This window comes from Echiichthys vipera (genome assembly GCF_963691815.1).
Source record: "Echiichthys vipera genome assembly, chromosome: 4".
NCBI classification, from domain to species: domain Eukaryota; kingdom Metazoa; phylum Chordata; class Actinopteri; order Perciformes; family Trachinidae; genus Echiichthys; species Echiichthys vipera.
In genome coordinates this window covers 27221305-27248344 of record NC_139829.1, presented here as the reverse complement: position 1 = coordinate 27248344, position 27040 = coordinate 27221305, and the positions used below count along the sequence as shown (strand labels likewise).

Below are 27040 nucleotides of genomic sequence, written 5' to 3'. Positions count from 1 at the left end.
ATCACATTCAAAGCAGGTGAATAAATTACATTATTTCTCAAGTCACCACTGTTATCCAGCAATGCTGCCAATGTGTTGAGGAGGAAAAAAAGGGTTGTAGATTTTCCTTTATTATACAAGGGTCGTGGCTCTATTAGCACCCACCCATATTTTAAAGCCAAAATTACTTTTTTGTCTAAATTAACAAAAGGTGATCTGACAAAAGTACCCACAATAGCACATAAAGACAGAGACATGCCCTTCTCTCTGCTGGGCGGAGAGAAGGGCATGTCTAGGGCATGTTTAGCTGCATCAATACAACATAGTAGGATGTACTTTATTGGAGTGGCGTGTAATGTGTAATGCAAATCCATATAGTGTTAGCACATTGACAAAAACCTGGAAACAGAACAAATAAAAGCTGCATGTGATGTGAATCCTAGAAGCAAAATGTTGGTAAATTTGATTTGGTATTCATTTCATAATGCATTATGAAATCAATATTGGTGTAATAAGGTTAGATTATGTTTACTTGCACCAGAGTAAATGTTTTAATTTATTTGAATGAGTAAAGATGAGGTCAGATAGCATTTGTAACAGATAAATCATGAAGTATGCTAGAAAATATAGGAAGGTGTGTACTGTACCTATATAGAGACGAAGAGATATTGAACAGTGGGATAAGTCACAGGATGGGAACACATCCATGAGTGGGAAGGCATTAGCAGCTGATGTCACAAATGCAGGTGCCATTATTAATATTAACTGTGCATAGCCTCAGAAAGGTATGCACGATGACAGATCTGTTTTTTGTACCCACATAAATGCAGTCACACGATCAAACATGCCCTAAAGGGAACACTCAAATTGATGAATATAAACCGAAATGTCCTCCATTACATTCCCCAGTCCAGGTTTTGAAGCTATGTGTAATTATTATTCTGTTAACATGAAACAATGGGAATCACTGCCCTGCTGTCTCCTGGGACCTCAGATGATCTGCGGTTTGTCTCAGAAATGTGTTTTCCCCGTGTTGCATTTCTTGTGTTCTGATAGTGTTGTGCTTAAAGTAGGATTATCCCTCACTGATCTGGTTCGGAGCAGTTCTCGTTTTCCCACATTGTCAGGCTGTCTGCACATGATCGGAGTGTCGGAGTGGTCGCTGTCAGTGCTGAGAGTTCAGCTCAGTGCCAATATGTCATCTTATAATTCATACATACTGTTATCATCAAGTGCTACACACTCTTACGCGTGCATTTATTAGTTTGAAAAAAAGTTGATGCATCAAACGGATTATATCACTGGCGACTCAAAAGACGCTTTCTCTGCAGCTTCTCTCTCAGCCGCAGTAAAGTGCAAGCAAGGATGAAGTTAAAATAATGTAAACTTTGAGCACATTGATGAAGGGCAGCTACCACAAGGTCTATTGCTCTCTCATGCCACCTTATATTTCTACTCAACTACTATTCAGAACGACCGAACGTCTCACTCCACCACATTCATTTGAGAGCTGTAGTTATTTTACAAACTCTACAAGATTTTTCATTGAAAACTTATAATGAGCATACTTTTTAAAACATAATGCAATATAGATTGCACTACCCAACAATTGGAAAAATAAAAGAATGTGCTGCACCTCAAATAGCTGGAACAGTAAAATACTACTTACACATTAATGAATCAGTAATAATGATCTTGTATATGAGCACAAAACTCGCAGGGGCCAGAAGTGTACTTTAAGGGATTAATACTTTGAGTACATTTTGATAATTATAAATATTTTTTTTACTTAAAGTTATTCTAGCCTTTCTGGCATGTTGCTCAGCACTTAGAAAAAATGTGTGGTGAGAAAGTGAGCAGCGCAATGAGCAGCGGTGATGTTAGTGCTGACGCTAATGCTAATCTCCCTTGCACTAATAACATAGTATTCAGAACTAAAGTAACGGATAACTGAAACTCTGCGACAATCTCATTTCATTTTTTGCTCGGGATGAAGCTGCATTAGCCTCCGCCATCGCTGGAAAGAAGAGACGAATCCACCACTGCATAAACGCATGGCCCAACACAGAAGAGCTAATTCTTCAGGCCTGGGCACTGCTGTCCACTTAAACCTCAAGGAGAAAGTCCCCTACTTTGAGGACAACAATGTCCGCATCCTGGACAGAGAGGACAGATGGTTTGAAATAGGAGTAAAAGAAGCCATCTATGGGCGCACTCACACTGTACCTCCGTACTGAGCCCCGGGCTTTAGGGTACTTGTCCCCCCCCTCCCTCTCCCCCCGCTGGCCAGGCCCGTTTGTACTCACACTGCCTGGGCCTCGCGCAAATGCTTCTTGCCTGTCCATACGTCATCACGTCGTAACACGTCACACAAATTGATGGACGTCATCGATGCGTCGCTTTGTTTACAAATCTTTCCATAGACCTCAGAGTTTTTGCGTGTCTTGTCGACTGTTTTTGAATATTTTATCCGACCAAATCTGCAGTAAACACTCCACCTCCGCATCACACCAACGTGAACCTTTCGCCGCCATTGTTGTTGTTGTTAAATGTCCGCGCATGGACCGTCTTTTTGAAAAAAAAAGGTTTTATGTCGAACAGGCGCACATAAAATGACGTCAGAGCCGCTGTAGGCCTCGTGCTCGTGCTTGTGCTCGTACATGTGCAGACCTGCTTTACAAAAGCCCACCTCTCCTAAACAGTCCGTGGCCGGCAAGCCGCCCGCAGCTAGACGCGGTGCAGTTGCACTCAAACGGACTAGGCTTTACCCATAAAACCTGTTTGGGCATGGTACGGATGGATAGTGTGAGTGCGCCCTACTACTACCCACTACTGCACTACACCATTTCTTTTATTTCTTCATTTTCGTTATACAATCCAGTTTGTTTCATTCGTTGTTGTTCATTCCATATAGTTGTATTAAGATATAGAGTATTAGATTATAACGAGTATTGAGTTTGGAACTGGAAAGTAGAACTCTAAAAGAGTGCTAAAAAAAACAACACTTTTCTTTTTAAAAAAAAATGGCCATGATTGATGGTCACTCGCAGGGGAGAGAATAGCTCTGAGAACAAAGAGACCCATTTCACCTGTGTCAGAGAGATGAGCTGGTAACTATGGAAACAGAGAAACTATCCAGCATGTTTCGATTTACAAGTATTTGACATGAGTTTCTGTAATCAAAAGTTCTGAATTGCACCATCAAGGGTTTGCTGCACCGTAATTAACATGTGAATGCATGTGCAGTTCAGGGCCAACCCATTGTGCTGTGTGGTACATATATATGTGTAGAAACTTATGTAAGGTATTTTCATGCGACTTAACCATACTGTCATGCGTTTGTGATATGCTTTGTTACTTCCACCGCACAGCAGCAAAGGGAAAACTCTACCTATGATATGGAAGTATAATGGCGCTCTGCCTGAAACCATTATTGATTGATGCAGGACTGAGGAGGCAGGGCTGCGCTGAGGGACTATGATCACAGGAGGGCTGTATCTCACTCTGTCCGTCTGTCTGCTTGTCCGCAGTGAGCAGAGCTTTATACGTTTTATTGTCCTGATCCCTGGATGCAGCCAGCCAGATACACTTGTGGACACAAAAGGTCAGGATGAAGCAAGCAGATTTAAAAGGAGCCTTCCAACAAGGTTTTGGAAAGAGGTCATCCAAATCAGGACAGATTATGTGTAAAATATCAGATTGGAAAGGCCCACACATATTATTTAAAAAACCTATGCCAGTTATGTATAATCTATGTTTAGATTCGGTTCACTGATCAAGGGACAGAATGCAGAAAAAGGACAATTTAAACAGAGTCGGACGGATCTCAACAGGGGCAGCAGCATGGTCTCTGTCTGACTCCAAACTCAAATCTTAAACTAAAGACCGCAGTGGCCATCTGCGATATGCTTCCCCTAGACAGAACAACACTCTAAAATGTAGTACATATTACGGTTGAACAGATGGATAATATACAACTGTGTAACATTTTGTTTTGATTAGTAAAACTGCAACAGGCACAATTTACGAGCATCTGTTCCTCACCAATTAAATTATTGTTTAGTTGGTGTTTGTATGACAGAAGTCCCAAAATGAAATCAACCATAGCTAAAGGAGGAGTTAAGACATTTTAGGAAAATACACTTGTTTGCTTTCTTGATGAGTTAGATGTTGATATCATGGCATGGTTAACACAGTGAAGCTATTAAGCTTAGCTTAGCATTGAGACTGGGGGCTCACTACGATGTTAAGTAATGTTAATTTAATCATTTAAAAAAAGAAACAAGATGTGCCCACTCAAGAAATAGTCTGACACATAACTACGTATAAAACTACAATGTCCTCCTGTCTCTAGTCTTTATGCTAAGCTAAGCTAACGGTGCTGTAGCTACAAATTTGCCATACAGACATAACAGTGATGTTGACCTTTTCATGTAGCTCTTAGCGAGAAAGCAAATAAGCATATTTCCAAAAATAACTCTCGTAGGGTGTATTTGGAGATTATGCATCTACAGAAATACAAGGAAAAAATAGCATTCACCATACAAAAATGTGGTCCAATGTCTTGGAAATGTAATCTACTAAGCATCTGATATATTTGATTGCACTTCTATGTGGTGGAAAGATAATCCTCTTATTTCTATTCTTATCTGGATATCAGAAGAAGGCAGTAGTGAGAGAGCCATTGAGGATCACCATGCTTCTATCTGCTGACTACTATTTTTTTTATTTAGTTGTCATAACAGCAAGATTCAGCTAAATGAGATAATTAGCCACTGTCGGTGAACGAGAGACTACTAAGTGTCAGGGAAGATAAAATACAACCAGTTACAGAGCCAATTACAGAGTTTTAAGGGCACATTAAAGTCCATGAAAATGAATAAAGAAACCATTCAATTTTGTCTTATTGTGTTCGCTCCAAGACACAGCATTAAATCATTTATCTTTACTTCCCCACTGCTAATAAGCAGAGCATCATTCAAGGCCTAATGGACGATACAATCAAACTGAGCCAAGGAGTTGAGGTTTAACTGTAGTCTGTGTGACATATTGTATCATAGGATCATCTTGAGGTTGACAGATTGATGGTTTTTGTGGTACATTTTTTAAATTAAACATCTTCTTTGCCATAGATCGTGTTATATAATGCATCTGACCGTGAATAAGTTAACTATAGTGGTGATTTAGTTTAATACATTTATAGAACGCTCATCTATAATAATTGATGATGTTTTAAAAGACAACTACCTGTATATCAACTTCGTTAATCCGGACTTTGGGTTGGACGACTATTATTAAAAGCCTGGAAGAATCCATAAAATATTGACCCTAAATTAAACATGAAACTATACACGCTTAGCTTAGAGACAGGTCTTAATTAAAAGAAAAATGCTTTGATCATGTTTATGCTTAAAAAGGAATAAAAGGGGCAAACGAAAGTGTAAGTAAAAGACTGGGGACTGGATAAGCTGACCCATTAATTAGCAGTGAATAAAATAATGAATTATTGTAATTTAATTCAGTAATTTTTACAAAGAAATAATTACCGCCGCATGTATAATGTAGAGAGCAGGAAACGTATTGTGATCTCTGAGGCTCTATTCTTGTCAATATATTCATCAATGTTGGGACTTTGGCCTCTATTAGCCTTCAAGCAGGCAGGATTTCAATGCTTTTGATTTTCAACAACATACAATTAGCTTGCTCCTTGTCCCTGTAACAGTTGGTCAGGGTGGTGACAAATGTAATCAAACAGAATGATAAAAAATGTATGTATGTACGTGTTGGATGATTTGTGGCGAAGTGATAGCTGCCAAAATACAAAGTGAAACGATTCTGTCTCCTTTATTATGAAGTCTATGGAGTTATATTTGTGTAAATTGCAGAGGACGACTCGACTGACGGATTGAGACCCTCTTGACTAACATTGATAAAAGCATAACACTTTTGGTTCAGTCTTTCCCCAGTTTGACGCTGAACATAATGTTTCCCATAAGATCCAAATAAACCGACTGTCATGTCATGGTGTGGCATATTTGACACAGATGACCCGGAATGACTGATGATGATATGACAACAAAACGTACTGTGCAGTAATTTGTGCATTTTCCACGTAATTATTTTGTGTGTATTCCATGTTTTTGTAACTGAAGAAAGCAATGCACTGTAATTGGTGTGTATTCCAGGTATTAAAAGCTGGAGATGTACTGTAGTATAAGACAGTGGACACAGTACTTCTACCTGTGCGAGCTGGGTTTGTTTCCTGTTGCCGTTCATGTCCGCCACAACCTTTTTTTTCTAATCCTATCCAAGTGGTTTTCATGCATAACCCTAACTCTCACCTTTTGTAGGCTAAAACCAGTCACTTATCAACAATAGCCTATGAACCTGTACGTTGCAGCAGACCAGCAGAGGCCAAAGATTTAAGCAGGCTGAAACAATTTTCCAGAAAAAGAATAGAGGACGGCAAGCCGAGTTGATAAAACTCAGTGAGAGAAGTGATCATTATGCATTTATTATATGTCTAGAATCGTAAACAAACAATTACATTTATTGAATAGATTTGTTTTTACTAGTGGTTAGCACTGTCGCCTCACAGCGAAATGGGTCCCCAGGTTCTCCGGTTTCCTCCCACAGTCCAAAGACGTGCACATGTTAGGTTGATTGATGACTCTAAAAAATTGCCCGTAGGTGTGAATGGTTGTCTGTCCCTGTTTGTCTGTATGTGCCCTGTGATAGACTGGCGTCCTGTCCAAGGTGTACCCCGCCTCACGCCCAATGTCAGCTGGGATCGGCTCCAGCCCCCCCGTGACCCCGACAGGGATAAGCAGTTGAAGATGAATAAATGAATAATAAAATCGAATCATTCTTTACATAAAAATAACTGAATGAAAACAAAGTGTCCTAAGGCATGCTCATGATTGAAGCACAAATATAATTCTCTACGTCTGATGTGTATTTTTGCGACAGGAGAACTGACGTTAACCCCCGCTCACACAGGAAAGAATATAAATGTGTTCCAGCTCTTACTCATTTAACAGCCTTGATGTTGTCTTCAGTTTACTCAGTTAGTTTGCTGAGCTTTACATTATTATATATAGAGTAGTTTCCACAAACTTCTGATTAAAAGATTTAACAAAGAACCATCTTGTGTGGCTTTCCCTACGTTCTTTTTCTGCAGCGGCATTCCCGTGTGATTGCAGTAGATTTGTCCAAAGCGCCCACCAAAGTATCAAAGATCAATGGCAACTCCCACACGGAGACCCACTCGAGTACGTACACATTAATCGTGGCACACATGCGGCGTAGAAGATGGTGCGCTGGTTTCCGTGGGGAGCGTGCTGAGAGCTTCACAGGACAGGGTTGAGATATGATACAGTATACCCTGAAAAAAAAACTTCATGCATTTACTGTCTTTCTATTGTAACCTATTTCTTTCACCCATTATTTTCATTGTTAATTGTAACATCGAATCTATTGACTCATGTCTTGTCAACAGTATTAGACTAAAAAGCAGATTATTTTCTGTGCTAAAAAGGTTTTTAGAAAGCCATACTGTACTGTACAATCTGAATGCAAGCATCCAGCTGCAAAAAAACCCTCCTCCTATATAACCGGTAAACCAACAGCATCCGTGTTGCTGTCTAATTATATAGGAATGGTAATCCTGTGTGTGTAATACTGTATTTCCGCTAAGAGAGCGACTGAAGCCGAGGCAGATGATAGGACCCCCCATGGAGCTGTGTGGGAACGATAGGGGCTGTAGCTGTGGGAGCTATGCACCACTCCGCTCGGCTCTATTACAGCGCTGCCACCTCTCCCTGCATCCACATTTTGGCAGCAGTGTTTGTTAACATGACCTCAGCCGGCCGCTGGCACTGTAGCAGCTAATAAAAATGGAACAAACATAATGGGACACATTCAAATCGGCAAGCTCAGCATAGGAGACGCTGATGTTTGACACCTTGTGACACCCGTGTCGGGCTGCCTTAATGAAAACGCGAGGATGCTTCTCACTAGATGAAAACAGAATAAACAAACATTCACACTGATGCGCTTTCTTTTCTTTTTTTTAAGGATTGTGTATTATTGCGTCCAAGGGGGCTCCAGAAATTCTCTGCTGTTGACACTATTAGCCACTTTAACAGGAGAGGAGACAGTTTGTTTTGGAAGTGCACAAGCAATATGCTGCAGGTTGCCAAATCACACTGCAACCTCTCACAGACTAAATCTAAACAAACTACAAAGAAATTATTCATTATGACTCGGAGGCATCCGACGAGATTTATTCAATGCACATTTGAAGCCCCTCTCTCAGATACGTTTAGTCTTAATCATCTATATCTTGTCCCCAGAGTGCTTCTTTCACACACACTTTCAAATGGAGAAGCTGATTTAAGAAATTGGCTTATGGCTTCAGTGTCTGCCAATAAATGACAAGGCATTTTCTTGGTCTTTCATCACATATTCTCCCCCCGCAGAAGCACCCCGGTGGCTGCTGCTGATTCAGGACCTGTTTATAGCCAGCAATGATGCCTTTCAAATTAGATTGCATTATAATAAATCAAATATGAGTGTGTGACCACTGAGTTGATGTTTACATTGTGGTCTTATGTCTTAAGCCAGCAACCATTTATGTTGCTATCCCATTTCTTAACCCGAGTAGTTATTCATTTATTTTGATGAAGTGTTAGTTTTATTAGGATAGCTTCAAGCTTACAGCCACTGGTGCAATAACATTTTTTAACTCAAGCGCTGTACTTATGCAGTAAGTCTACTTTTTTCATGCACTGGTCGGTTTTGAGATTTTGGCCCATTTTGCTTCAAGAGCATGTCTTTCCCGGACTAGTATCGAGAACACAGGTGTTTATTTTTCAACACTTTGTCTGTAGATGTGTCTGTACATGTATCATAAACTCATCAATAGTTAGCATTACAGAATCCCTCATTAGCATATTTAAACATAAATTAAAAGCAAAACCTTGTAATACAACAAAAAAGTGATAAGTAATCAACAAGTTTCATGGTGATATCTGTTAGTTTTACAAGTGTTATCCTAATCACAAATAATGTCTACTCTTAAGTACAAATTGAATGTACTTCATCCTTGCATCTTTATACTACTGCTCCATTACAGCTCAAAGGGAAATATCGTACCCTTTACTTGTCACATTAATATATTTCCTCCCCTCCCTGTCCAGTGAGAACCTTGTATGTCAAAATTTGGTGATTTTGAATTACAAAAAATAATCTGATAAACTATCCTTCTTCATGAGAGTAGTAAAAAAAGCTTCTGGGATCAGCTGGAAAAGCTTCATCACAAACTTGAAAACAGGGCGGTTGAAAAGTTCGATTAAGATGATGAAGTATGGTGATTTTATAGAATATGGTGTATTGCTGTAGATCAAACTACCAAAAAGTATTTACTGTAAAGGAATTCAAATTAACACATCCTTGAACATCTATATCAGTCAAATGCAACATACATATTAATGCAGATGGGATATGAATCAAGACACATCAGATATAATAATATTGTGAACACTGACAAGGAACGATATATAGTATACAGTATATTTTGCTGATGGTATTTACACTCTACTCTTAGTGGATTTTTACAGTGTGGACTTAATTAAAGGTTCTGCATACGTCTTGCACCACTGCAGACTTCACCTGCACCTCAGCCTGCAGGTTGGAGAGTCGGTCTGGGGGATGGAAAATGAGAATATTACATGAACCTGTGAATGTTCTCATTCGTCCAGGTCATCTTTATCCTCAAAGCAATTTCAGTCAAAAGCAACTGGACTGGTTGTTTGTCTAGGAAGACGTTTCACCTCTCATCCAAGAGGCTTCATCAGTTCATGTACGCATCTGACCAGGCTGGGACTGGTCCAACTAGAATATTACATGTTTCTATTTAATGTGCATATTAACACATTGCGAGTATAATTAAAAAATCAAAGGGGGGCATATGTCCCTGATACTGAATTACCATGTCACGTGAATAACTATTGTTCCATGTAAGCCACTGTAGCTGATAAGAGGGATGGCAGTCTGAAACGTTCAGTTATTTAATCAATTAACAGTGCAACCAACTGAATGTCCTGTTCATCATTTTAGTCAATTAACAAGCAAAAATGTAAAATAATATTTGCCTCTAGTTATGGCCTTAACATTGAAACATTTTTTGTTATTGTTATAGATTGTGTGTACATATACAGTACACTGTATGTATGTACTGAATGCATGCTGGTTAAATGAGACCAAAGAAGTGAAATATCCCTTATGGAAAACATTCTTAGATTCATACTATGTTTTTAAAATGTATAAGGTACTATGGAGTGATAACTTGTTCCCAGGTAAGGTTTTTAAGCATTTATTTTTTTCGATTATTCTATTCTATCACGCTCTTGATAAAAATTTAAGGCCATTGCATCTTGCATACATTAGTCACTGTTTGCCCATCAGTGCACATAATGAAGCATAATGGTAATAATTTGTTCACTGATGCGCTGCCTGTAAAGACGAGGCAAATACAATACTTTTAGTATTCACAGACGTGTCCGCATTCTTGCACAAACACTTCTGTACACACATAAACACATGCACCAACATATGCCCATATGCACACAGACACTCATGCATACACAATGTGATTGCAAAAGCTGACAGTTTTATTGAAATCTGTTTGCAAACGAATGTTTGTTTCAAAGGAGTGTTCTCCAAGGGAGGCAAACGATTAAACAAACTGCATGCAGATGACCAGCCGTGTGTATCTGGTTGGCAAACATGTCATTCGAAACACACAAACGTAACTGTGCGCCATACTTGCATATGCCATACATCTGCATTACACAATCATGACGAATACAATACATACGAGCATATTAGCCCAGCTTCCACATCCTTTTACAACATATACAAACCATATGAAAGTACAATCACAGCAATGACAGTTATTATCTCCGTACTGATGTCGATAAATTATTTTTGAGTCATTGCAACCAATCTCGTTAAAATATTTCCCTTTTAGGCGTTTTTTAAGGGACAAGGCAAATGACGCACAATGTAGCAAGATCAAACAAAGACCTTTTAAGACTTGTACAATCTAAATGAATGGTCACTCACAGAGCACATTGGCCAAATTGATCCGTGCCATGCTTAAGTGCGATTGTCCCCCCTCCCTCTTCGCCCATTGGCCAAGCCCAGCCTGCACTCACACTGCTTCAAAAGATCCGGGCCAAGGCAAGATTGCTTCTTGCTTATACACCTATATATACCATCTATGCTTGTGCTCGTGCTCTCTCAACCGGGCCAGAGCCGGGTAACGATCCGTGTCGGCCTTTAGCCGTTAATTGTGCTTGGGCATTTACAAGGCCACGTGTGAGCGCGCCCTCAATTTCACTCTTGAAGCACTTTACATCAGTTTAGACTAAATTAATTTGTTGATTGTACAAATGTAAAACAGAAGACTATTGATGCAGGAGAGAGGGTATTTTAAATAATCAGGAGAGCATGAGCGGGCCTTTTATCTTCTCACACCCCAGATTAATGTTTTATTTCGACCTCCCTTGTGAGATTTTGTGAAAAACGCAATGCAAGCGGATTTTCACAATTTTACAATTAAAATAATTCATTTTCACTAGTAAATACACACTCGTCCCGGAACTTCATTCCGCAACAGAAAGCAGAACCACAGTGTGTTGTCATATATATATTTTATATAACTCAACATTATACCGGTATATTTTGAACTTGTTCTAATAAGGGGATTGAAATGAAACATGATGGCCACAGCTGTTAACACTACTAAAGCTGTTTTTAATGTTACAGACTGACTGACTGAAAAAATACATCAGTGATCCCACAATGTAGCACCCTAAGAGCTGTCATCTGTGCCCGGTTCATTCATTCAGTGGCAGTGAAAAACATTTAATTATGTCTCTTCATTCAAACTGGCTGAAAATATTTTAACATTTTTTTATGTCAGTACTGATATAATGGAGCCTGTGTAACAAATGTTGGATTGATTAACTAAAGTGGGGTACACCATCTTAAATAGACTTGCCTCATGCCTCTTTTAGTTATTAATCTTGAAACAAGTTGTGCCAATACTGTTGTCGTCTCGCTGTGTCAGCGCTGGAGAAAAGTCTGGCTCCACAGCTTATCATTCTGGGATATAGGAGAATAAACTTTCTGTCTTGTTTGTATTCCGAAAAAAAACCTTAACAATTGTCTTGGGTAGTGTGCTAAGCCCCGGAGGCAACGAAATGCCTCTTCAAAATAGATTGCAGTGATAAAGAAAGGGGAGGAGAGTGCCAGCCTAAATAGGCGGCTAATGGCAGTCTACATCACTAATGATGTTGTATTATTTTGAGATATTCAAGGGATCAGTGTTGCAGATGTTCTCCTATTCTTAGAGAGGGTTTAAAAATATATATTTAAGGGGAACTCGACTGAATTTACACATTAAAGACTGTTTACAGGTACTGAAGAGTACTGCACATGAGAAAAATGTGGCTTAAAGCCTTTTGCACCTCCAGAGGGAGCTGCGTGAAATTTGATAAATCGCCTCAAGTGTCACTTGAGTCAGTGTTGGTTGGGGCTGAAGACAACAAGTTTGAAAAAAAAAACAACTGTGGCTGTGGAGTCAGAGAGAAGTGAGCTTACCAAATGTCTGCAGCCCACTCCTTATCTCTGATTGAGGCTTTACGTTAGCTGTCACCAGCACAGCACAACCCAATCTCCCAAATGAACTGATCTGCTGGCAGTCCAGTTGCATTGTGGGAAATGTAGGCACCATTGGAAGAAGAACATTGGGACTAAAAAAGATACCTCTGGTTCTAATGCATTGATTTTGATCGTTTTTTTAACTGTCCGTTGAAAAAACGTTAAGTGAAACACCACATTGGGAGAATACTCTTAATACTTTTAATAATGCTAGGGAGGGCATTACTTTTGCTTTCTTTCTTTACAAGTGAAACCCTCTGCACTCCAAATATGTTTGAGGTGTGAGGGCTGCTTTACTTCACTGCAGCCAGGTTGAGCTGTTTGTCGGGTACATAATATACATATAAGAGGTGAGAATTGCGGTATGCTAGGGAGAACATCTGTTCTCGTGAAATGCTGGCTTTCTTAATTGAATAATCTATTGTTAAAATGATGGCTGAGCCTGGCCAGGGAGGACAATGCACATGTAATGACCCTCGCTGTACAGTGACTCATGCTGTATGGCAGCACTGCACCAAGACAGAAAATAGAGCAGTTTCCTTTTGCGCTTTTATACCACTAGAGACTACAGGAGGAAAACATCCTTTAAAATGGTTTTCTTCACTGCATTTCATTTGCATATGAACTCTCTAATGCTGAGGGATGATAATAAATTATCAATAACATATAACAACCTAAATTGCTCACACAGTGATACCAGAAAACATATTATGATAATAAGCCATACTTATGCATTACTTGCATATTAAATGTAATGGCCTTTTCAATGGCCTTTCATTTCACGCGATTCTCCTGCAACTGTGCAGAATCTGCTGGTGTGCAGAAATGTCCGTATTATTTGAAGAATTTACGGGGATTAACTCCTGTGAAACAGCTCCTCAGTAGACTCACTGTGATGTGATAGCAGGGAGATATCCAAAAAGGAATATTGCAAAAGTATACTGCTGCCGAAGAGTTAATTCTCTATAATCCAGCTTTGTTCACAGTCATCTGGATTTTGATGTTTTTTGAGAGTTACAAGACATTTAAAAATCATCGTAAGATATAATGCGGTCAAGCGGTTGAAGATGAATGAATGAATGAATGAATGATTCCACAATACATGCACCAGAAATGGTACGTTTATAACAAGATCAGTAATATGTCTCCCATAATGTAAGCGACACATACTGTATCTACATGATTTCATTATTTCAACAATCTCCCAAACTGGTCCCTCACCACAAACTTTTCAGACCTTCAACAACTAATCTACCTATTAAATGTTAAGGCACTCAAAACAGGAAAAAATCACTTTGGCATCTTCCAGTACCTCCTCACAAAAACAGTTTAGAGAAATTACTTTTTGTCACACAAAATCTGGTATTAAATCCCATATTATATTTTCAGTTTTCAAAACCACGAGTCCCAAAAGGATACAATATCTACATTCAATAGTATCAAAAGTATTAAAGCTATTTAAAAAAGCAGATTTTCAACCCAATTCTGCACAGATGAAACAACAGTGAACTTTTTCTCTACCAGCACTTTGCGCAGGTTGTTAATTTAAAAAAAAGATACCCGATTTTGTTTTGCCATGGTATCAAACTAGCTATCAAGTTTTTGTTTTTTTTAATACTAGTATTCTATCAAAGTGTAAAATTTTGGAGTGGTGACAACATGAATTACATCAGAGCAATAACCTCTATAACACAGCTTCTTGATCACTCCTTTTAAGTCTTCTCCTCTGTGATGTCTGTGGAGCTGTTTGTTTTGTTGTTTGTCTTGTTCATGATTATTGTTTCTGGGGTTTTTTTGGTGGTGGTAATGTGATTTAGTCTTTTATGTGCCACAGAAGAGGATTTGCAATAAACCAGTTTTAGCTGAGTCAGGCCAGATTAAATGTAACACATCTAAAATATTTTTTAAAAAAAACACAAGATCAACCACAAGCTTGGTACTGAAATGACAGCAGAATGTGTAAACTTGTCAAAAATGTGAAAATGAGGAGGAGGCCTGTGCCTGTTGTGCAGAGCAGCTCTGATGTCCGACTTATACGATCTTTTACATTTTCACAGTTTACATTTTCACAGTGGAGCAGCAGCGGACAGCAGCTCTGTCCTGCTCTCTATACTATGTCCCACTTCAGAAAATTGTATTAATACTTCCCTCATTAATGATGTATTTCACCCATCCACTTTAAATCAGAATGTTTATTTATATGACCGATCTGTGGATTAACCACAGGGCTGCGGATATAACTGCAAATCACTAATCTCACTTTGACTAATGTGTCCTGCAAATAGCAGGAAATGCTGCGCCTTTGTCCAAAGACTAAAAGCACTATCTATTTGACACTGCACACCAAAATCCCTCTAAATTCAAGTGAACTACTGGAACAGTGTAAATAGCATAATAAGTAGAACTTAAGTACAACTTTTCCGTTTCTGAGTGACAGAGGTGAAATCAAATCATAGCCCATCAAATTAAAAGTAGCATGTCAAAACAGAAATACCCCAGTAAGGCATGTAGTTCCACGCTGGGCAGCCACAAAGCCATAAAGTGGCCGGATGATTGGCTATTAAAAAGATGTGAAATTAGCTTTCATTGCGTTACATCTATCACAGTATGATCCTTTCAGCATAATGGATGAGATGAAGGTGAAAAACTGAATTGGAAAAGAGGAAATTATTACTGAAGGGCTCAGTGGTCATTTCAATTTCATTTCAAATACATCGTTTTTTCATGCATGTGTAGAAAGAAAGTGAGTATTTTAAGACAGAAATGTTGTTCACACATGCCAACGCTGAATGGACTATAAAACTATGAATATGAAGCACTTGGATTTTGTTATTAAATGTACAAAACCGAGCATCTAATAAATATATTAAACTAAAGTGGTGGAGGGTCTGTCTGACAGATTTCGCAGGATCATAAGCTCATTCTGCATTCAGAGCTACACAGCCAACAATGGCTAACACAGAAGTGTGTAGTACACAGATGATAATGATGTTGTGAATATAGAGATCAAAGTCTTCTCGCTCTGGTGATTAAGCGTTCTAACAAATGCATGTATGAGGACAGCCTTATCACCTAGGACCACACTGAGGCCTTTCCATATCTGCCACTCTCAGATGGCCAACCTGCGCCCGCCATGCGCGACGCTGCCAAATAAAAACACCACAGGCATTGCCTCTGTGGCCAGTCTGGCCTGTTCATTTCACTGATGAAAGAAGAGTTTCTCAATTCAGAAAAAGGACAAAAAGTTTCCAATGCCTTATCACTTCGGGACAACTATTCAGTAATTAAACGAAGCACAGGAAGGACCTGAGTCTGGAGAATTTGTTTGGTTTGTTAAAATTTCAGCTATTGTGAACTTGTTTACTTTGGCTCCAATTTTGAGCCATTGCGTATCTTTTTTGTTCAGTGGGTGAATGATCTTCGTTGGAAAACAACTGGAAAATAAAAATAACTTTATATATATGTATATATATACAGCTTTATAATAATAATTAAATGTTCTCTTCACCTTGCCTGAGCACAAAACATTTAGCTATTCAGCATATGGCTTTTTTCCCCTTTACACAGGTTGACAAATTGGCTTGACCCCTCATTACAGCTTCTCAGAAGGTTTATAAATGTTCCAAACTAGTGTGATTACCAGCTTCAGTCATTACACTAATGGACATGCATTTTCAATTAATGATATCCTCATTTGCATTGCATGTCAATTAGCTAAATGATTTTGTCTCATCCGTTCACTGTAATTGGTACCTATCAACAACTTCACTGAATCAAGCTATTTCCCAGAGATCACCCTGCTCTTTCCCTACTTCGCTATATGCTTGGTTACCTGACTGAGGTTAGGATCTTTAAGGTGTCAAGGTGTCAGTTAATATGAAGTTAACTTGATAGTTTAATTTACTAAACCCATAAAAACTGAATGTGGCCTGTTTATATTGTAAGGTATTTCCCAAGTGCACTTCCGGATCTCGTCACAAGCGTGTAAGGGTGATTCAGAATCCTCCGCTTCGCGATGGACCAAATCGTGGTTTTATGATAACATTAGCGCCACACAGGCAGGCTTAGCTTACTTACTTATATTTTTGAAAACCTAAAAACACAAATAAAAAAGAAATCTGGACGTATAATCATTCATATACACTGTGACTCAGAGATAATAAGAAAACCTCTGTAGGCTGGGGAGGCACCAATATATCGGCAGAACATTGGCCAATATTCGCCTTAACTGGCATCGACCTACTAGCAAATGAGATGGCATTCACCATTGCCAGTGACCGATGTTTGTGGGTTATTTTCTGGTCTGATTCAGAAAACCTTCTGCTAGCTTATGTTGCTACTGCTACTGAGTGTCTCAGTGATACAATGATTGCCATTGAGTAGGTAATGTTAGTTGAATAGCAACTAAAATGACTTTTGAAGCATTTAACGTTATGTAAATGAAGCTGTTTCATACATTTGTATGAAATTGTGTTCAATCAAAAATGTTGTAATGAAGTAATGATGACTTTTAGATTTCATTGTTTTGGTGTGACAAATGAGGGAATAAATAACAACAAAAAATTGGTATTGGCTCAACTTGATCCAATCTTACTCGCCTATGGGAGTTGCCATCTTGTCAGACTTTGACCCCGCCTCATTTCCTCTCACCAAAAAAGGGCATTGATGTGACGTTGGGGTGAGGGAGATACGTCCATCTGGCTAACGTATACCTCCGAGGAGAAGTGCGGGTCAGCGGCTAGCGGTCACTCAAGAGGCTGCACCCCTAATTATTCATAAATTAATAAAATAAAAACTAGCCTGGTATAAAAAAAATCACCCCGCTCAGCGTGGTCATGGAGATATGACCTAAACATACAGACTCTAATAACTGCTCTCTAACTAACACGCAACATCTTTGTTTTGTGTAATCAATACAAAAACAAAGTGTAAAACTGAGTTACCTGCTGAACTATTTCTCGGCTGGAAAAACAATCCTGGATTCACCATTTGTTGCTTAGTAACTGGTCCCAGCCAAACCCTAGTCAAGCACATACTGAAAACCCCCCAATTCTTTTATTATCTTTTTAATATTCATTTTATTTCAATATCCAGAGGCCCATTCAGGTGATTTACCAATAACATACCCAATAAAACATATTGTTTATGGATGGGTCACGGCTGGAATCCCTGAAAGGGTTGTTGTTGTCATTTGTTATATGAAATGTGTGATGAAGGTCACTTGAGGGAAAACTGTTTAATTTATTCTCAACAATGTGCAGGAGCTTATTTTTGTTACCCAGTTACTGACTCTCCAACACACTGAATACACATGTGACAATGATAATAATCACTTCAAATCACTAAAAAGATGGCAAATGCCCTCGTAGATGTAGACTCGTGCTTAAGATTTGCAGAAACAAAGTTAAGATGCCAAGTTTTTTTAAACTCTCTCTCCAATCACTCATTTGGAATTCCAATACAACCAATCCCACAGTTGTCAGTAGTCTGTGTTTAGGTTTATGTTGTCAGACGACTTCACAATCAATATTGTCTCAACAGAAAATGGAATTGCTGCTGTTGACCATGGTTAACAATTGGTATCCGTGAGCTGTGATCAAAACCATTATTTTATACTCATTCCGTTATCTGAATAGAAAAAAGCAAGTTAATGAGAACAACGAAATTGTGGTTATAATGAAACACATTATGTGTAATCATGGAGAGCAGGGAAGAGAAGGATGGTTTAACCTGATAAACAACGTACAGTCTGTAATGCACAATTTTAGTGTTGCTAACAGAAAGAGGAGAAATAAAATCAGATTTTGTTTCAATGTGGATATTCGAATAAAAACACTTTAGTGTGGATACTGCCTAAATCTATAAGGGAGACTAAAATGACTGAAGAAAATGCAGCAGTCAGTAGACACCGGTTGCAGAGTCTGAGACTGACAGAGAAAGTCTGCAGCCAGACATTTCACAGAAGAACAAAAAGAAAAGCATTCTTACCTGAGAGTAAACATCTCCACGGGAGAGTAGGCTGACACTGTGATATAAGCAGAGATGGTTTCCCTCTGTCTCATGGGTGTGGCTGGCACCATGACCATAAAGTTATTATCCAGCCTGTGTTCAGCGAGGGGTGGTGGAGCTGGGTTCTGGTAGAGCCTCACACCACCGATCCTCCGCAATGGTGTGGAGGTGTAGGAACCAAACAGCCCTTCCTGGCTTGAGCGGATGAAGTTGTCCTTTCTGGCCTCCTCTGAGTGGCACTCCCCTGCTTCTGTGGACTGCAGCATGTAGTAGAGCTCTACTGGTGTGCCCTCGGACACCTCAAGGTTCTTCTGGCGACCTGGCACTACGCTGGGTGGGCTGAACCAACTGGCCAAGGGCTCCAGCTCAGCCACACAGAGCCCCAGTCCCCCCTTCAGTTGGCAAGTGCCACGCACCTCCTGGGTCTCATGAAAAGCAAACATGTGAACGCAGGGCAGTTTGTCGATGTCGCTGTAGTCATCCCAGTCCCTGCCTGCGACATAAAACAGCACCTGGACTCTGGGCTTGGCCAAGTGAATTCTGGTATTCATGATAAATGTCTGCACTTTCCAGTTGAAGGTAAAAACAGATGAGGCAGGAAATGTCCCAGGGCTCTGTAGGAGCTCTAAAGGGACAGGCTGCTCCACAGAGAGAGGCCCATAGCTAGTGTTCATTGAGGGCAAACTTCTGGCCTGGTAGATGAAGAATGGCTCAGTCCGCGACATCAGGCTGGAGTTCCTCATGAAGTCCTGGTTGGCTTCCTTCAAGAAGAACGCCAGGTCAGCATTGAGCACCTGGTAGTTGACAGGCAGGTACGTAGGGATGGAGGAATATCTCTGCAATCCCTCTAAGACTCGACAGTCAGCTACTAAAAGACAGAAGAGAAGAGCTGAGTCAGTGACAGACATTTTAAGCAGTAAAAAATGGTAGTAAACATTTTCTCCTTATATTCAACTCTGGTGGGTCAGCCGTAGGGCTGAAACAATTACTCAAGTTACTCGATTACAAAAATTCATCGAGGCAAAGTCTCTGCCTTGATGATTCGTTCAATTCCTTTCTCGTGCGTTATGCGGCCTGTTCAGCGCAGGGATCACTGTTCCACACAGACCGTTTTTGCGGATGCACACCACTACATTCGGAAAAGGCAGAGAATAAGTCTGGGATCATTTCACACTTAAAAAACAAGCCAAAAAGGTGCAATGTGTCCACTGCAAACTAGAACTGTTATACCACAACAGCACAACAACGATGATTCAGCGTCTGAGCCGAAAGCAGCCGGTGGTTCCTGTGTAAGTGCATCTGCCATAGCCAAACAGGAAGAGAATGCGTAACGTTAGCTGTCCTCGTGAATGCCTGTCCTCGTGAATGCCTGTTTGTTTAGTTTTTCATGAATGTTAAAAATAATGTAATCTACCTGATCAGTCTATATAGTTTTCGTTTGAGAAAATGTGTCAGTGGCGTTTTGTACGTTATTTGTTGTTACAGTAAACAGGCTTATATACTGATAATATCTATTCTCTTATTCATAATGGGATATTAGAATAGAATAGAATAGAAGTGTCTTTATTGTCATTGTACCAGTACAACAGAATTAACTGTACAACCCCTAAAGTGCAGAAATAATTTAACATTAAAAGCATCAAAGAATAGGCTAGACCTTTAAAAAGACACATTTAAAACGACAAGCTCACACACCAACTAGCACACACACACACACACACACACGCACAATGAGTTGTTGGCAATGGACATTAGGGTTATGTGGTGAAGTCTCTGTGCACTGTACAAGAGTAACTATTACATTACCATTTCATTTCCAAATGCAACAATGACTAAAATCCAGTGGTAAACATATTCAGTGTTGCAATGCTCTGGATATCTTTCTGTGGACTGTATAACCTTATTTAATAGACATGTTTTCATTTCATTTACTCTGTGAGATTTTGAAGCCAAAAATAAGTGAGGCAAAGCAATCGTAAAATATTTATATACTGTACTTTAGTAGTGTAATGTGTAGTATATTATATAGGAAATTTGCAAACTCAAAGAAATACAGTAAAAGTTAAGACTTGTGGGGCCCCTGGGGGTTTGGTGCCCCAGGTAAGTTGCACGATTTGCCCAGTTGGTATAAATCAAACCCTGATCGAACCTTGATATTTATATGAAATAAAAGCTACAATTTCATGTCTGGTCAGTTCCACTATCTATTTTACTATTCTCTAATTAAAGAGTTGCTGATAAAAATAATAACCCTGCATTTTTTTGCTTCTTTTGTTAAACTAAAACATGTTTTTGAAGGAAAACATTTTTATATTGAACTTTGACATGTTTTTTGGTATTGAATTGAGAGAGAGCGATGAGATTCTGAATGTAGCAGTATTACACACTCTCTAATGGGTCCAACAAAAGCAGGAGCTATTATTAATCATGTTTAGACATACAGACAACTGCTTATCCCGTCAACTAAATACATAATCATAACTGCAATTAAGCAGCACTGTATTTGCAGTTTACCCTCCAATGTTTTTCTTTTCATCACCTACATCCCCACTTGAGAAACAGCACAGACAGCTCACATAAAAAAAGGGTTTTAATCACAGTAAGAATTGGCTTTGACCTTCTTCTCAAGAGCAATCTGCTGTGTGATTACACTCCCTCATCCCCATCTTCCTACGAGCTGCCAAAGGATTTCTTTCCTCTGATCACCCGTGTAAATCAATGTCCCAACAGTTTTACAAATCAGACTGGGATTTGTGATTCATGGTACCCCTCTTGACCTCGGTGCTGCTGTCCCACTGGGGGATACAAGGGTGCAGGCAGGCTTCGACCCTCAAACCAGGGGCAGCCCCAGCCCCACTTATAGCATCAGTTAACTACTGCAGTCTAAACCTTAGGATCCAGACCTTGTGTTTACGACAGGGAACACAAACTGAGCAGCAGAGCACTACAGAGCAATTTGTATTTTTCCTGAACAAGCAGGAGCCTTGTGTTGTTTCTTGGCAAGAGGCATTGTTGTTCGTGGCACTGTGCTGCTGACAAATGGAAAGCTTGATAGTCCGGCAAGACAGAACAGTCATGAACAAAGTCATCCTCTGGTCCCTGGCTAGCAATGCCCAAGTGTCTCACCTAAAGTGAAAGCAATGTGCTCTCTCTGCAGGACTGCATAGTCATAGTCTTTGTGTTCAAATGTGATTTATTATTTTCACAGCCGATACAAAGGGTCACTTTTATGGTTACACAAAAGCTGGAAAATATATTTTAAGTTACTGATTTTTGAAGTGGATTAACCAATGTTATATTTTACCAACAGATTTTTCATTAGCCTCTTTCACACATGCACTGCAAACCTGAAATTATCTTGCTGTATGTGAAAAGGCAAACGTCCAAATCAGTCGGTCTTACTCTGCCAGCTCCCTAGTACAAAGACCATTTAATCTTTGAGGGAGCCCATGTGAAAATCTAGCTGCTCTTTGCCTGCTGAATTCACAGCATGTGAGTTGGCGTGTTCATGACGTTTCTTGCAGATGAAGAAGAGTCTTTTTTACACAAAACCAGCAAGAACAATAAGCTGAAACACCAAGATACTCGGTTGTTTATGACCAAATTACGAACCCACTCTGTCACTGCAGTCTAATCCACCTCATGTTCAGGTCCTGCATGCTTTACCCAGGGGCCACCCCTCACCTAAAACAGTGTACTCGTGTGCTGCATGTGTGACAGAGAATCTCCAGATCTCTCCTGATTCTCCTAACATTGTCTGGGCTTCATATGTGAAAACAACAATTGTGCAGGAACAAGAGACCAAAAGATCCATTATTCAGAATGTGATCAAAATTCTAAAAGGCTGCTCTGATAATATTTAATACCAGCAAACTAGGAAAAACAGAGACGGCACGAAACAATTACAAGTGCAACACAAAAGCAGGTAGAAGAGAAACAGAGAGAAAGACCTTGTTCAAGAAAGACAATTTGTGTACCTATCAAATAAGTAATTTGAATTCTATTTAAAGCAAAGCAATGAAGCACATCTTGTGTACATCTTGTCTAAAGCACAGTCATCTCTTCATGAAATGAGCAGCAATTCTAGTGGAAAGAAGGAAATGGTACATAAAATGCAATACAAATTAGGAATGTCTGCACCAAACTGTTTCTGTGTCAAGTATTAAAATAAACAGTGTATATAACAATCCCTCATGGACCCCCCGTAATTATAAACAAGGTTTAAATTTATTTGGATTCAGCTCAGATGTGATTTAAATCTTTTAGTGTGAATCCATGCTTTATTTTTAAATAAAGACAGTCAAAACAGGAAGCTTTTGTGGCTATATGCAAGTAGGGATAGAAACCAGTCAGATATTGAATCTTATCCCTCCAAGCTTATGAATTCCTTATATCAATGCCAGCACGTTTTGCAAAAGAAATTACGTCAAACTCATGTGTCTACATTGCTGGAAACTTGCAACAGGAAGGAGTCAATCTGGAAAGGAAGAAGTTCGTAAAGATGACGACAGTGCTGTTTGTAATGTCCATACAATGATTTGACAATGAAATTCATACTTTCCCTGATTGAAACCAGCCCTGTATCATAACATGTAGACAGTGTGTGCAGATGAAAATTCAATAAACTCTTGTCAATTCCCATCCCTACAGGCGTTCTTTGCAGTGTTTTTCAGTGTGTGCATGGCGGTTTACTTAGCAGCAGCATAAGCATGCAAACCTTTTATAGTATACCGGTGCCTGAAAGGTAACACCGTATTTGTGAACTGGAAAATAATCCCATCTCAATACAAATAAAGCTTGGAAATCTCCAAACCCAGTTCCAACATAATCAGAATCAGCAGGCCCTGTGTTATGGATTGGAATTAATAAATCATACAAAGCTTTTGCAAGATGAATCGCTCCCTCCTTTGTTCTGAGGAGGAGAAATTGAAAAACACAGTACGAACCTACTTTTCAAACCCCAGTAGTTCTTGTTCTTTTCTTTGCAGCGGGGGTATTGCTCTCCGCACTCCTCTTAAATAATAACATTCTTCTGGAATCTGTGCGGGCCCTCTCCTCCTGTGGTCTCTACTGGCTAAGGCTGCACTCTCACCAAATCTAGCTTTGCGGCGAAAACGCGAGTCCTCCCATTCATTTTTATATGGGTTTAGTCTGCAGCAAAGGGGATGCGGAAAAAAAAAACGCAGCAGACCTGCGGTTAAATGCTGACTTTTGGAGAAATGCAACCCAATGTCAAATAGCTTACCGGTGATCACACATAAGACAATGGAGTGGGGAACACAAGAGAGGAACAAATGGGGAATTTAGGGACACCATCACACCGTCTCTAAAAGCCACAACACCTGATTTGGTGTGAATGCAGCCTAACTCTGGTTATACGGTCTTTAAGATGTGACATAACACCCTTTCAAAGTACTATTTCTGGGTCCAAGCTGGTCCAAGCCTCTTATTTCTACAATGCTGCAATGCTGTGTGCCCTGTTGTTTGAACAGATCAAAGTTTTAAAAAAAACGATGGGATTTTTATTTTACCACCTCCCTGTTGATGAAAAGGTGTCTCACTGAAGAAAGAAGTGATCGTGACCATGGTTCACAGGTCTGGCCATTGTTGCTTGTTTGTTTGATGAAGCGTTTAAACCAGGAAAAGTATTTTGATTTGTGTTATGTCCGGCTGAAAGGCCAGTTTTCACTTTACTTCACTGGACTGAATATTAGCAGTGTTAGCACATTAACAATACCGTGCAGTGGAAATATCTCTGTTAAAGTATATTAGTTGGACATTTTGGGAAATAATGCTTTCTTGCCAATAGTTAAATGACAAGACTGACATTGCTTTCGTGTCCGTATAGTAAATATCCATTTGCTGCCGCACCCATCAAAAAGTATTGAGCCCTCAGCTGTCAACATCACATCAGATTTAAACAACAAGTTTTAAACACCAAATAATTGTCATTTTATGAGCCGTGATAGCAGCAATAGATGTGTAGTAGAACTAACTGCAGTTAAAGCAGGCTTATTAATGAGGAATGTTAAAATACAGGCTATAGTGTTAAATATAATATCTAATTTGCTAATCAGATTTCTTTGGTATGGGGTTGGGGGTGTACATAAGCTGGCAGTGAAATGCAAAGACAAAAGAAAAATAATGATAATTCAACTGAGAAAAATGTCTATTTCAGCATACGCTTTATGACCCACATCATGTATAATTAAATTTCCCTATTGTGTGGCATTAAATTGTAAAACGATAGGCAGCATTATGCTGAGCCAGATAAATTCAAATGTTTGAAGCTCTTTCTTCATTTCTAGTTTTTAATAAAATGGGATTTTCTTTTTTTCTCCCTCTCTTCATGGAAATGCTGTTGAGGCTTTGTTTTACTCATGGAACAGCTGTCAGGACCTCCCGCAGATGAGACCTCTGGGATTTCAGCATTGAATGAGGATGGTTGCTTCATTAAATGTTATTGGTGTATGGCAAAATACAATATACAAAAGCATATGTCTTCACATAATTAACAGATATTTTGAGACAGGCTGTTGAACAGTCAGTGGGACCATCACTTTGGACTGAAGTAGCCTATCTAAACCAGTTTTTAATGGATTGTCATGATATTGTGAGACCTGTAGGTCAATGTTTTCACATATCCAGTCAAGTATTCCTACATCTACTGGATTTCTTTATTATTTCTTTCTTTATTATATTTCTTTATTATTTACAGACATTTGTTCCCTCGTGATGTACCCTTTTGATTTTTAAGTTCCTATGACCATTCTTCTAGCCCCATCACAAGATTTACATTTTTAGTTTTGAGGGAAATTACTCAACTTGAGGGGACAGACTTTAGTTCTGGCCATACCACAGCTCAGTGGAGATCACTCTTAAAGTCTCATAGAAGAAACAGATTTACAATCTCTGTCAGCGTGGGTGTAGTTTCTGTGTAATCTAGTTACTAAGGCAATATACTGTACAAGCGTACAGCATGCACAGTAATAGCCTTACAAAAATTTTAGTTCCAATCAGTTTAGTTGTCACTTCAAAATATCTGATGTAACTCTTGCATTTAAGCTTTCCAGTCTCTGAGGTCTTAACAGTTAACAGTTTTTCTGTCAGACACAGCTATGTAGAGGTATGCAGGGGAGAAAAACCGGTCTCAGGTGAGTGCTGACTAGCCAAGCAGTACCCCTCCTATAACCAACCTGATACAGGCTCACTCATCCAACCACTGGGGCTCCATGCTAGGGTATGTAGAATTGGAATAGGACTGGCAGAGCGAAGAGCAGCCTTCACACTCACAGAAGCTGAGTAAATGAAAAGCCACAATAGAACACACCAGGGAAGGAGAGGCCGCGTTCCTGCTGTCCACTCCTTTCTGTAATAATGTGGGTGGACACAGAAGTCAATGGCTGCCCGTGTGGTTGGTTGGTCAGTTGCCTGTCTTTATGCTTCATCAGACACGTCAAGACAAACAAGAAACAAAGACAGAAAGCTCTAAAGGAAGTAGCAAAAGTAGATGGTAAGCAGCGATGAAAAGTAGTAGAAAGAAGGATGGATGCTTCTGTGATACCTAGATCCTCTTAAGATATTTTAACTTTCCTCATACCTCAATGACAGGCTCTGCCATTTGTCACTGACTCCCAAAGCAGCATAAAGTTCTATTTAGTGTTGTGAAACGTTAGTATGGTGGCAATTTTTAACCATGGATGTATTAAGAGAACTGGATACAACATTTGAGTCCCTTTCATTATTATGAAAGCTGCTCAGAGGCGCATGAAGCCAAAAAAGTTAAACTTCTGTGTCTTAAAATACCAGAATGACGGCACTGCCTCTGCAATGCATGGCCCATAGAGCAGGCACATTAGAAACCTTTGCCGGCCAGGCCAGTTCCAGTTTAGCACTCCGGCTAAATTGAATGGGGATAAAATTATTTTATTGTGCAACTCTTCTGCAAATTTAAAATGTTACTGGACCCGATGAATCAAATTCTGATTTGGAATTTTATAAATGTCTCTTTCACGTCATTTCGTAAGTCAATGGGAAAAAGTATTTTGGAGCCAGAGGGCATCACGTGACGGACCTGGCAGGTGCAATTTCACTTTGGCCACTATGTAAAATTGGCTTCAAAGAATGGTGAACTTCCTGGGGTCCTATTTTAAACATGACCATTTAATTTAACATTGTGAAACGGTCACAGTTTCAAACACCTGGTTAAGGTTGGGAAGTGGAACTACTTAGTTAGATTTAGGCCACAACACTACTTGGGTAGGTTTAGGAAAAGATCATGGATTGGCCTAAAATGAATCACGAACATACCTGCGCCATAGAC

The 27040-nt window shown here is 39.5% G+C and overlaps 1 protein-coding gene across 1 annotated transcript in view; it reads right to left on the bottom strand.

The window, feature by feature from the left end:
* LOC310945542 (transmembrane protein 132C) overlaps positions 1-27040 on the bottom strand; it is a gene marked incomplete at both ends in the record, with an annotated part of 144696 nt that overhangs the window by 96366 nt on the left and 21290 nt on the right. Inside the window, one exon of the mRNA XM_083911669.1 lies at positions 18697-19585. Coding sequence (XP_083767795.1) covers positions 18697-19585 — 889 coding nt within the window. The remainder of the gene's footprint in view (positions 1-18696; positions 19586-27040) is intronic.